The sequence below is a fragment of the Dipodomys spectabilis genome, unplaced genomic scaffold (genome assembly GCF_019054845.1).
Source record: "Dipodomys spectabilis isolate Male_0828 unplaced genomic scaffold, ASM1905484v1 ptg000071l, whole genome shotgun sequence".
NCBI lineage: Eukaryota > Metazoa > Chordata > Mammalia > Rodentia > Heteromyidae > Dipodomys > Dipodomys spectabilis.
The window spans coordinates 1,738,620-1,751,250 of NW_024870748.1; the positions used below are offsets into that span (position 1 = coordinate 1,738,620).

General features: G+C 36.9%; 1 protein-coding gene across 1 annotated transcript in view; it reads left to right on the top strand.

The window, feature by feature from the left end:
* Gria3 (glutamate ionotropic receptor AMPA type subunit 3) overlaps positions 1–12,631 on the top strand; it is a 261,812-nt gene that overhangs the window by 224,538 nt on the left and 24,643 nt on the right. The window contains exon 12 of the mRNA XM_042682411.1: positions 11,409–11,656. Coding sequence (XP_042538345.1) covers positions 11,409–11,656 — 248 coding nt within the window. The remainder of the gene's footprint in view (positions 1–11,408; positions 11,657–12,631) is intronic.

The following is a 12,631-nucleotide window of genomic DNA, read 5'->3' on the forward strand; positions in this document are numbered from 1 at the left end:
CACAATTGTATTTGTATGCAAAAAGATCGCTCAATGTGAAACAGCAAGGGAACCACTTAATAATTGATCACCATATTTCAAGTGAACAATGATTGGATTTGATTAGAGTGGAGGTCATAAAGAAGTATTTGTATTTTGAATGTATTCTGAAGACTGACCAAATAGAATGAGCATTGTGAGACCAAACAGGAATTAAGGATAGCAAAGGCAAGTGGGTAAACCAAATGGAAGTGCCATTTTCTTTCTGGACAAAACTGGCAGAGTAGCAATAGGATGGGGAGAGTAATATGTTCCATTTTTGCCATGTTTTGCCAAGGTGGAAATGAAGTTAGATATAGGAATAAAAAATTTAGTGAGGTCAAGGCTGAAATTTAATCAAATATATTATCTTGGACAAGTAAATTAACTTCTATAAACATTAATTATTTCCTCCATGCAATGAAATATTGGTTTTTCAAGGTCATCTAACAGATTAGCCACAATGTTAAAGATATAGGAAGTACCATTCCTGGTAAGTATAAATACTCAATAAATAATAAGACCCTCTGTCAGAATTCATTGCAATAACTGAAAATTAGTTGTTCTTTTGTTTAATTCTGATTGCTCTAAACCCAAGTTGAATAATAAAATCACCTAGGATGCATTTTTGAACATTGTCCCTACCTCAAGCTAATTAAATCACAATCCTAGGAAAAGTCACCAATAGGTTCCCAAGTATATGTTACCTACAGATAAAGAGCAGATAAGCTGACTATAATAGAACTTTTATTCAAGTTAGTTCCACTTTACCTTTTGAGAAACTAATATTCTGAGAAAACACCAAATGGAAAATTAGATCCTTTCTAAACAAATTGCTGCTTCTTTTTCATCTGAGAAAAATTCTGGGGACCAGAAAAGAAGAGCCATTGTAGCAACTCAAATATTGCAACTCTGAGATAGATTTTTCTCTTTAATAAAAGGACATTTTACATTTTTTTCCTAGCTTCCTAAAATGCACATTGGTAGGATTGGCCTTTGTACTACCCTTAATTGATTAAAAAATAACAAGAGTATCCTTTAAATATATTAACACTAAAAACTAAAAAAATACAGTTGGAAAGTGAAATCCAGTGGGTCAGAAGTAATATTCTCTGAGATGACTGAAGATAAAATTCCATTGAAAAAAATTCAAGTCCAGCCTGAACAGATAAATTCATATTATGTAATTATATACATAGTATGTATAATGAAACAGCATAATGAAACCCAGTAAGATTTTTTTAATGAGGGGGAGAAGGGATTTAGAACGAGTAATACAGAAGGGGTAGATTTGATCCAAGTACATTATATGCATGTATGTAACTATCACAAGGAAACCCCTTTATACAATTAAGTGATGCTTTTTTTATGTTTGGAAAAATACAAAAGGATTCTAGCAAATTGAGGAAAGTGGGCCTGGAGTATTCAATGTACATACCAGGCCTTGATGCAAGCAATTGCTTGGGAGTCAACAATAAAAGGTGACTCACAGACTCACTTGGTGACACTCCTACTCATCCATATTTATGCCTTTTAACTCTGAAAATAAGAAGAAAAAATGATTTGTCAATCTCTGATTTTAAAAGTGGAGTTTTGCCATATGCTAGTGACTCACCCCTATAATACTAGCTACTCAGAGAGCTGAGATCTGAGGATTATGATTCAAAGCCAGCCTGGGCAAAAAAATCCTTGAGACTCTTATCTCCAAAAAACAACCAGAAAACTAGAAATGGAATTGTGGCTAAAAGTGATAGAGTGCTAGTTTTGAGCAAAAGAGCTCAGAGACAGTGCCCAGGCCCAGGCTCCACAACCAACAAAAAATCTGGAATTTCTATGTGCATGAAGGACAAAGCACATTGGTGCCCATAGACATGCCCTTGAAATTATGCTAAAGTGCAGAATTTGGATCCAAACTAGCTGTAGCTTGAAACTAACATTCTTATCTTATTTGGGAAGGATGTAATGCATTGTTTGAGAATACAGGTTAGATGCCTGTATGAGTACATTCTCATCTCCACGAAATACTAGCTGTGTGGCCTTAGGCAAATTACTTAACTTCTCTCTGCCTCTTTTTCCACATTTTTAATTAGCTAGCAATGTGATTAAACTCACAGAGCTGTTACAAGAACTGCCTGAACTCATACTATATACAACACTTAAAAGAGAACCCAGAACAATATATGTGCTCAATTAAAAGGAAGTGGTTTTCCCCACTAATAGGTGGCTCCATTAGAGCTGATAAGAAATGTACTCATTATCTTGCCCATGTAATTGTAACCCCTCTGTACAGTATTTTCACAATAAAAAAAATAAAATGAGAAATACCTTGGAGACACAAAAAACACACACACAAAAAGAAGCTGTGTAGCAGCTGAGTTTCTCAACCTTAGCATTACTACCATTAGGGCCAGGTAATTCTTGATACTGTAGCTGTCCTGCGTATTGTAGGATGGGTAGCATCATCTCTGGCTTCTATCTGCTTGTAACGTTCCTCTTTCAGACTGTGACAATCAAGAAATTTCTCCAGCTGGGAGGCAAAACTATTACTTATTGAGAGCCACAGAGGTAGAAGATATTCGTCCTCTCCTCTATTTCTTCCAGATTAGGGCAATGGGATCTTAAAAGTACTTTCTCCTGTCTAGGTGCCAGTGGCTCACATCTACATTCTATTTATTCAGGAGACTGAGATCTGAGAATTACAGTTCAAAGCCATCCCAGGCAGGAAAGCCCATGAGACAAACCTTGAGTAAAAACAGTTCAGGGACAGTACTCAGGCCCTGAGTTCAAGCCCCGGGACCAGCAAAAAAACAAACAAACAAACAAAAAAATACCTTACTCCTAGACTTTATTGAGCTTAGCTTCCAAAATCAGGTGGCTACTAGTACTCCATTTTCAGCTCATTGGAATATCTTATCCTCACTTGGCAAGAGAAAAAGAAGGTGAAGCCAAATAGTAATGTGACTTTACAAACTAGACGGGACTCTAGTGAGGTCACTGGAAGCTTAGCTGACTTGGTAACTATACCTTTTGAAAAGAGACATGAGAAATAACACTCCTTGCAGTGGAAGGAAACCTGTCTCTGGACTTTAGAACACAGTTTGTAAATGTCACACAAAGATATTTGTAATGAGGACTTGGCATCAGAGGCTAAAACTCAGTGTTGAGGCAAAAGGTGGCCTCTACTCCACTGAAGCTCTCTGCAAGGCCGGCCCCCAAAATAACTCAGGCAGCATCTTAACACACCAATAGAAGAAGCTAAGAATAGAGCCTAGTATTTCTTTCCTCTCCTTCCCTTGTTTTTACTAATACACAGTCACAAGGGAGGTACTGATTGAAGCACAAGGAAACTGACAAGCAGGACTGAACTGGATATTTAAAAATGTACAAAGAGTGGAAAGAAGACAATGAAATTGGAGTTTTGGTCATACATTAGAAATGGCATCATTTCCTGTATAAATCTTGCTGCAAATCAAAATGAAAACCATTTTTCTTTTTTAAAACCATTTTTCTTTTCTTTAGAGGGAAAATTGTAAAATCAATGATTCCTTTCTTAAAATGCACCTCATCAGAGGTACTTATTTCTTTAAAGCAGATATGAAAGTAAAAATGTATATCAGCTGCATTGCCCTTCCTCTTCAGGCTCAAATTTCTCGGATTCTTTCACGAACTGAAGTGTGGGCATTAGGGACGCAGGACAGGGCGGCGCTAACAAGAATGTTCTCAGTGGTAGCAGATTGGAACTCATTTAACATTATCCTAATTTCAATAAAAAGTTTCAGGCAAGAAATAAAAGATGACTTTTGAAAGTGAGTTACTCCCTTTTATGAAAAAGCTGATTATCAGTGTTTGCGTAAAAGCTATAAGGAGACTAGAGGGGGAAAACTATGGCCTTCAATGTAACAGATTTGGGTGAGATCTCTGCACTGGGACAAGTTATTAACTCAGAAACATATCTTCAAATTTCCATATAGGAGATCCTTCAAAGTGGCATTCTGGCTGAGATTATCTGGAAAGTTCTAAGAAACAAGTCCAGTTTTTCTCAATGCTTGTCTATTTGTGATAATTTTTGTGGGGTATAATAGCTGGCTGAAGCCTTTTCTAGGACCTCTTTGTTTCCCTTCACTCTTTTTTTATACCAGTTGTGGGGCTTGAACTAAAGGGCCTGGGCACTGTCCCCGAGTTTCTTTTTGCTCAAGGATTGTGCTCTACCACTTGAGCCACAGCACCACTTCCAGCTTTTTCTTTGTATGTGGTACTGAGAGGGCTTCATGAATGCTAGGCAAGCACTCTACCACTAAGCCACCTTCCCAGCCCTGCCCCTCACATTTGATTCCCTCATTTATAAAATGACAATTCACTCTTTCATTCCACAAATTGAGTACTCCTGGGTCCAGACACTATTCTTAGTGCTTGGGGATTAAGCAATCCACAGACAGTAGCTGCTACCTAGACCTAATGTACAGGGGTCCTTGGAGTTTAAATGAAACAATGTGTAAAATTGTGTTGGCAACCAAAAAGATGTAAGAAAACATAAAATTTAAAATTAATCAATGAGCTCCTGCTTTTAGTAATGACAAATCTCAGCAGTGTGTGAATAAGAAAGGGGAAGGGAATATCAGTGGCAAAAACCTCCATGGATCTAAATCTACTATTGGAAATTTTCATTGACATACTCATAACTTTAAGAATTTCTGTAAAGCTGGCACCTATGTCAAAAGACCCTGAGAGTAGTCTTACCCCATCTGCACCTTCCTCTCCCCCTGTGTTGGGGGGGGGGGGTAAGATTAAGGAAGGAAGGGAAAGGGAGCTGTTGCATCATTATCTTCCTTTCCTCATGCCTTATCTTTATATATATATATATATTTATATATTATATATTACATATATAATATATATAAAGAAAACCTTATCTTGTATAAGGTGTACCTGACTATATTCTAGAATTTCATAACCAGGGGCTGGGAAGGTGGCTCAGTGGTAGAGCGCTTGCCTTGCATGCCTGAGGCCCTGGGTTCAATTCCTCAGCACCACATAAGCAAAAAGAAAAAAGCCGGAAGTGGCGCTGTGGCTCAAGTGGTAGAGCGCTAGCCTTGAGCTGAAGAGCTGAGGAACAGCGCCCAGGCCCAGAGTGCAGGCTCCATGACCGGACCCAAAAAACAATAGAATTTCATAACCATTTTGGGAAAATATTTGCTATTGAATGGTGAGGAAGGCACACAAGAAGACACAATAGTCAGGTCCACGTAGCTCATGCCAGTAATCCGAGCTACTCAGGAGGCTGAGATCTGAGGATCATTATTCAAAGCCAGCCAGCTCACCCAGCAGGAAAATCTGTGAGACTCTTATCTCTAATAAATTACTCAGAAAAAGCTGGAAGGGACGCTGTAGCTCAAATGATAGAGCAATAGCCTTGAACACAGAGAAGCTCAAGGACAGAGACCAGGCCCTGAGTTCAAGCCACAGGACCAGCAATAAATAAATAACACAATAATTCTATAAATACCCAGTTCAGGCTGACTGAAGCTCAAAGCCACCCTTTTGAATTTGTAGTAGCTAGCATACAATATGAACCTTTACTCACAGCAGAAATGTCACAAGGGGCTAAACAACTCAGAAGAAAAAGCGTATTACAGTTTATAATTATATTCTCTTAATTAAAGGTTCACTGTAGAGAAGAAGAAAAACCTACAAAACATAAATTTAAAGAGGAAAATTTGCCATCCTACCCATTTTTCCTCCACCAACAAAATATTAAAACTGAGAAGTCAAATGTTATTAATGGCAGACCATGGACAATCCCCAAGAATATGCCTAGAGACCCAAACAAGTATGCTAATAGCATTTAAGTAGATGATAGTCCTCATAAAATGAAACAAGCATTGTATCAATATGAGACCAAAGTAATTTACAATGCTGCTAAAATAAATTCTGCCACTAAAGTAAATTATTCTGTCTTTATTTGAAAAAACGCATGTTTTTCACAGCTTCCTGTGTCCTGGGCACCATGCTAAGAATATATTAACTCATTTCATTTCTCCCAATAATCCTCTAAAACCATCCCATTTACCTTTGAGGAAATTGAGATAGAGAGGCTAATTTTGCACCTAGAAAGTGGAATTCAAACCCAAGTGGTCTGACTCCACATTCTTAACTTTAATACTAGATATACAGTTACCTCATGCTTATATGAGTCTGCAGAAGAGTATCTTTCATCACTAAAGGGTCACTGGATCGCCAATGAATAGAAACAACCAACATCACTGCAAAGAGATATAAGGGGTGAGTGGTGGCCCAAGTGACTCACTATAATCACTGTTTCCATACATCAGATTTGCAGGGCCTAAAGACACAAAAATTTTACCTTCACAAAAAGAAAATTTTAGCTATGGCTCCTGCTTGTTTTCCTAGCTACTTTAAAAGGCTAGGATTTGAAAGAGCAAAGTTCAATGCCAGCTCAAGATAAAACAAAACAAATTTAAAGGACTCTTCCACACTAACCAGCAAAAATATGCGCTGGATTTGTGACTCATATGGTAGAGCACCAAGTAAGCATGAGGCCTTGATTTCAAACCTTTCCAAAAAAAAAGATTTCTAAAACTTTTCGTGATTTATTACCAACAGTTGGAACTTTGATTGCCAAATCTACTAATGCTGGAATTCTACCTGATCTATTTTGGATTAATCTGTTCCTCCTCCATGTAGATATTTTTTCCCTTTGGATTTCATTGTTAATTACTTAACTGTGCTATAAAAATTCATATACCCCCTGAATAACTGTTGTTTGTTCCTTCTGTGACACAAAATGTTGCTCTATGGGATGAAACAAATTAATTGTGGCAGGTTAGAGAAAAATGAATTTGTTATTACATATCATGTCATATTTTTTTTTAATTTCTCTCAGATGACTGAACTAAGAGTCAATCACTTTTATTACCTTTAGTCCTTCAGCCAAAATAAGATAGATGGGGAAACTTCTTGGATTTTCTCATTTGTGAGCCATTTCTTTTCCTCCCTTCTGGCCTTCTTCAGAATCTAGTCATCAACTTAGACCCCATCATTTCTACCATTCACTAACTTTTCATTTACTATATTTATTAATAAATGTTGCATGTACAGCATACATATTCTAATTCCATTATTTATTCTCATACAAATGCATCATTACCTACAGAAATAAACTTTTAACTTCTACCAACAATCAAATAGCTCAAGTAAATGATGAATCCCAATTATCGAGCTATTAGATAAAAATTCATGGACTCTTTTGCCCTTCACCTAAACTTTTATTTTTTGAAGCAATGATCTGTTTGCAGATAATGTAAGAAAAAAATTCTTCTGAAACAGTCTTTACCCCTTTATGTGGAGCTGTGATTGGGCCAAACCAAAGAAGGTCAAACTACCTCTCTATAAAGATTCAAAATATATGCTCAGAACAATATTTTCTATAATGTTTAAAAATTGGAATTAACATGAGTCCTTTGACAAGGAATTGGGATTTTTAGGAATCGCCATACTGATCTCCATAGTAGTTGTACTAGTTTATATTCCCCCCAAAAGATTTCCCTGTATGAGCATACAAGTGCTTCTGCTGTTTTCTGATGTATAGTTCTTTTGGGATATATATCCAAGAGTGGTACTGGTAGATCACAGAGTAGTTTTTAATTTTTGAGGAACCTCCATATTGATTTCCTTAGTGGTTATACCAGCTTACATTCCCAACAACATTATATAAGGCTTCCTTTATCCCTACATCCTCTCCAGATTTTATTTGTGTTCCTGATTATGACAATTCTGTCTGGAATGAAGTAGAATCTCAGTGTTGTTTTAATTACATCTCCTTTATGGCTTGGGATATTGAACATTTCTTCATGCATTCATTTGTCAAGTACTTTCAGATGATTGAACCAAGTAAGATTCAATCCCTTTTCTTGTCAGTTCTCTTGAAAACTGTTTCTTCAATTACTCAAAAACTAAAAATCCATATGGTCCTCCTATGACACTCTTGGATATCTATATGAAGGAATGCAAATTAGTATATAATAAAGACATGTTTGCACCCATGTTTATTGCAGAATTATTCACAACAGCCATGCTATGAAATCCATTTAGGAGTCTAACAACTTACAAATCAATAAAGAAAATGTGACATATACACAATTGAGTATTATTCAGTCACAAAGAATGATATTGTCTTTACAGGATAATTGATAGAACCAAAGATCATTATGTTGAATGATATAAGCCCAGAAAGACAAATATCACATGTTTTCATATATATGCAAAATCTAGACATAATAATAACAATATGATAATGGTGGTGGTAAAAGGGAAGGGGAGCTAGTGAGAGTGGGAAGGAGTAAGGATGGTCAGCGTGAATACTATCAAAGTTCATTATATGTGTGTGTGTGTGTGTGTGTGTGAAAATAACATAATGGCAGCCACTGAAAATTGTAAAAATTGGAGGTGGAGGTTAAAGGGTCTAAGAAACTTTAAAATAAGGGTGGAATTTTATCAAAGCACATTATATGAATAGGTGGAAATATCACAATGGACCTCTTTGTAAAATTAATATATGCTAGTAAAAAGGTGAATTGGATAAACAAAATATAGTGCATTCTTAAATTGAAGTGTTTTACAGCCAGATATGTTTTTTAAAGCCTAAAGTGGTGCAAGAAAGTAATGAAAAGCTATGGTAAATAATGCTGCAATAAACATAGTTGTGCTGGTAGCTTTAGTATGGTCTTGTTTGTGATCATTTGGGTAAATGCCCAAAAGTGGGATTGCTGGGTCATAGGGGAGCTCTATGTGGAGTCTTTTGAGGAACATCCATACCCCTCAGTAGATGAATGGATCAAGAAAACGTGGTATATATACACAATGGAATTCTATGCCTCCATCAGAAAGAATGGCATTGCCCCATTTGTTAAGAAATGTAAAGACTTGAAAAAAAATATATTAAGTGAAGTAAGCCAGGCCCAAAGAAACATAGGTCTCATGGTTTCCCTTATTTGCAATAACTAGTATATGTCTGAGACAAGCAGAAATGGTCAGGTAAGTTGATGTTAAGAGAAATGAACCCCAAGATAAGGACTCAAATGTTTTCTTTTTCTTTCTTGCTATTGTTTCTAACATATTTATAAGATGATTTCTTTGTTGCTTTGTATGTCCCTCCCCGACAGTATAACCCCTGTTTTCACTGTATTTGATGTTGGTATACTTTGTGGAGGGGAAGGGAAAAAGCAAATTGTTTAAATAGGGATACAGGTGGACCCACTGCAACAATGAGATGTACAAGATGTTATGTCGAAAATGAACTTTACAACTTTGGTGGGGGGGAGGAGTATGGGGGGGGCGAGGGGAGGATGGGAAGGGATGGGAAGGGGAAACAAAGGAAGAGGCTACAATGCTTGATAAGAAATGTACTCATTATCTTGCCCATGTAATTGTAATCCCTCTGTAAGGTATTTTCACAATAAAAAAGAAAGAAAGAAAATTAACTTTACAACTTTGGCGCGGGGCGGGGAGGAAGGGGGGGAGATGGGAAGGGATGGTACGGGGAAACAAAGGAAGAGGCAACAATGCTTGATAAGAAATGCACTCATTATCTTGCCCATGTAATTGTAAGCCCTCTGTACGGTATTTTCACAATAAAAATAAATAAATAAAGCTGCTCCAAAACCAAAAAAAGAAAAGAAAAGAAAGTAATGAAAAGCAAGTTAGGATAGTGGTTATTTTCAGTGAATGGGAGAGATACACAGATAGGGAGGACAGATAATCAGATTTCAACCAAATACATAATGTTTTATTTCTTTTTTTCTTTTTTAATTTTTATTTATTTTTTATTGTGAAAATACTGTACAGAGGGGTTACAATTACATGGGCAAGATAATGAGTACATAATATTTTATTTCTATTGATTGTACATAATATTTAATTTCTTTGTAGCAAGTACATTGTACATAATATTTAACTTCTTTGTGGCAAGTTTTTGCATTATTGTTATGTATTTCTGTGTACTTCCAATAACAAGAAGCCAACAGGAGTTTTTAATCTCTTGTGAAACATATAGGAGTGTCATATATATTTCTAGACTCTCCAATTTAAGAGACCATCAATTGGAATGAATCTATGTGTGGAAGACCAAGGTGTGAGAAGTCTAGAAAAAAAAAAACTCAGTCCATGAAGTATCACCTAATAAAGAGGTCGAAAGAACATAATAAAAGCCTTGCAGTATTTGAAGGATCATCTTAAAGAATAAGAAGCAGAATTTTTTTACATAACATATGCAGTAGTGCTAAAGAGTGGGGGTTACAGAGGAACAGAGATCATCTCAGAATAATGAAGTATTTTCTTACAATAATTGATATCCCATGCTGAGATAGGCTGATTACAAAGATTGCACACTTCCAATGACATTGTCAGGATAATGCAGGATAAGCACAAAACAAAATAACACTGGGGACTATTTCTTCATTGAAAGAAAGATTGAAATAAGGAACTGTTTTACAAACTACATTGTAAACGATTAGTGGAACCATAAAACCAATTCAGTGGGCTATGGCTAGCATAAAGTGAATTGGATATACAAGCCAAATTATGAAAATAGCCTAGGTGCCCATTAACAATGAATGAGTAAAGAAAATGTGCTGTACAGACACAATGGAGTTTTAGTCAGTCATTAGGAAGTACGAAATTATAGTGTTTACTGGAAAATGGATTGTTGAGCAAGATCAACCAGACTGAAAAAGACACATTTTACATATTTTCTCTCATTTGTGGAATCTAGGGGGAAAAGCAAAAACACTAAACTCATGGAAGTAAAAGGGAGGTGAAAGGGGAAGGGAAAATGTGGGAGGAAGAGGGACCTAGAAGCAATAGTAAGAGCACAGGTAAATATGATCAAAGATCATTATATGTCCATATGATACAAATGCTAATAAAATAAAATAAAATGAGTTACAAATACCTGAGAGCAACAAACATAGCAAAGGTGAGTGTGGTTTTGAATATGTTGACAAGTGTCTATTAGGTTGCAGTGTAACTTTTTCTTTTTTTAATGTGGATTGTATTCAGAAATGTTTGAGCCAGGCACCCATGGCTCATGTCTGTAATCCTAGCTACTCAGGAGGCTGAGATCTAAGAATCACAGTTCAAAGCTAGCCCAGCCACAAGAGTCTCCTTGAGACTCTTATCTCTAATGAACCACTCAAAAATCCTGGAAGTGGTACTGTGGCTCAAGTGATAGAGCGCTAACCTTGAGCACATTGAGGCTCAGGGACAGTGCTCCAGGACTAGCAAAAAAAAAAAAAAAAAATGTTTGAAAAGAACTACAAGGAAGCCTCTTCCAGAATTCTGATCTGCCAGTTTGAAGTAATCTCTCTTTGTTACAGAGATCCAAAATTGCCGTGTATGAGAAAATGTGGTCTTACATGAAATCGGCAGAGCCATCTGTGTTTACCAAAACAACAGCAGATGGGGTGGCCCGAGTGCGGAAGTCCAAGGGAAAGTTCGCCTTCCTGCTGGAGTCAACCATGAATGAGTACATTGAGCAGAGAAAACCGTGTGACACGATGAAAGTTGGTGGAAATCTGGATTCCAAAGGCTATGGTGTGGCAACCCCTAAAGGCTCAGCATTAAGGTGGGTGGAATAATATAACAATATCCGTGTTGTTATAGTATTCCACCTACCCTGATGCATTTTGTTGTCATTTTCTTTCTTGTGGATTTTGAGGTAACTTTTTTAAAGTTTAAAATCTACAATATTCCATGGAGTTAAATAAGACGGTAAATTATGGTTTCATCTATTTAATGCATCCATTTTTTTAATGTTCTCTCTCTATGTTGTCCTCTCTGACTGTTTGTTGCTGTTTTAATTTTACAGTTCAACGGCTTTTTCAATTTAAATGGTAAAAGCCAAGTTATGGTGCCATATGTGACGAATGTTAATTGCATGGATGTGGTGTTCTTGTTACTTTTTTTCTCAAAGACAATTTCCCCATCCCGCACACTTCAGTTTTGAGCAAATGTTATCCTCCATGCCACCTTCCAATATTTAACCCTGTATTTGCTGTACAGACATTTTTATAGCTCCACGTTCTGTGAAATTTAGCCAATTTGTCCTCTTGTGCTCCTTTTTATACGTTAACGATTTCCTAAGCATTTGTGCATTTTCTTACAAGTTATGTTTTATCGTTTCAAGAAATGCTGTTAACCTGGCAGTATTAAAACTGAATGAGCAAGGCCTCTTGGACAAATTGAAAAACAAATGGTGGTACGACAAAGGAGAGTGCGGCAGCGGGGGCGGTGACTCCAAGGTCAGCCTCAATGTCACCACAACCGGGTACCCTTAGTGACGAGTAATCGGCAAGACTGTTATCTTATTATTGAGGAGAGAGCACAAGACTCACACATAAAGTGGAATGACTAGGTTATTCCCCTGCCTGGCAGCTTTGGGAACCAGAAAGACTTTAGGGCTCTGCCCACACATTTGATCTAACTTGGGTCCCTTCTTAAACTCCCAGACAGAGACTCCCTGACCACACACTCCTTCCGTTCCCTCACACAACCGACCCGTTGCCTGAGGAAAGCAATAATATGGGTTCCAATGCCCTAG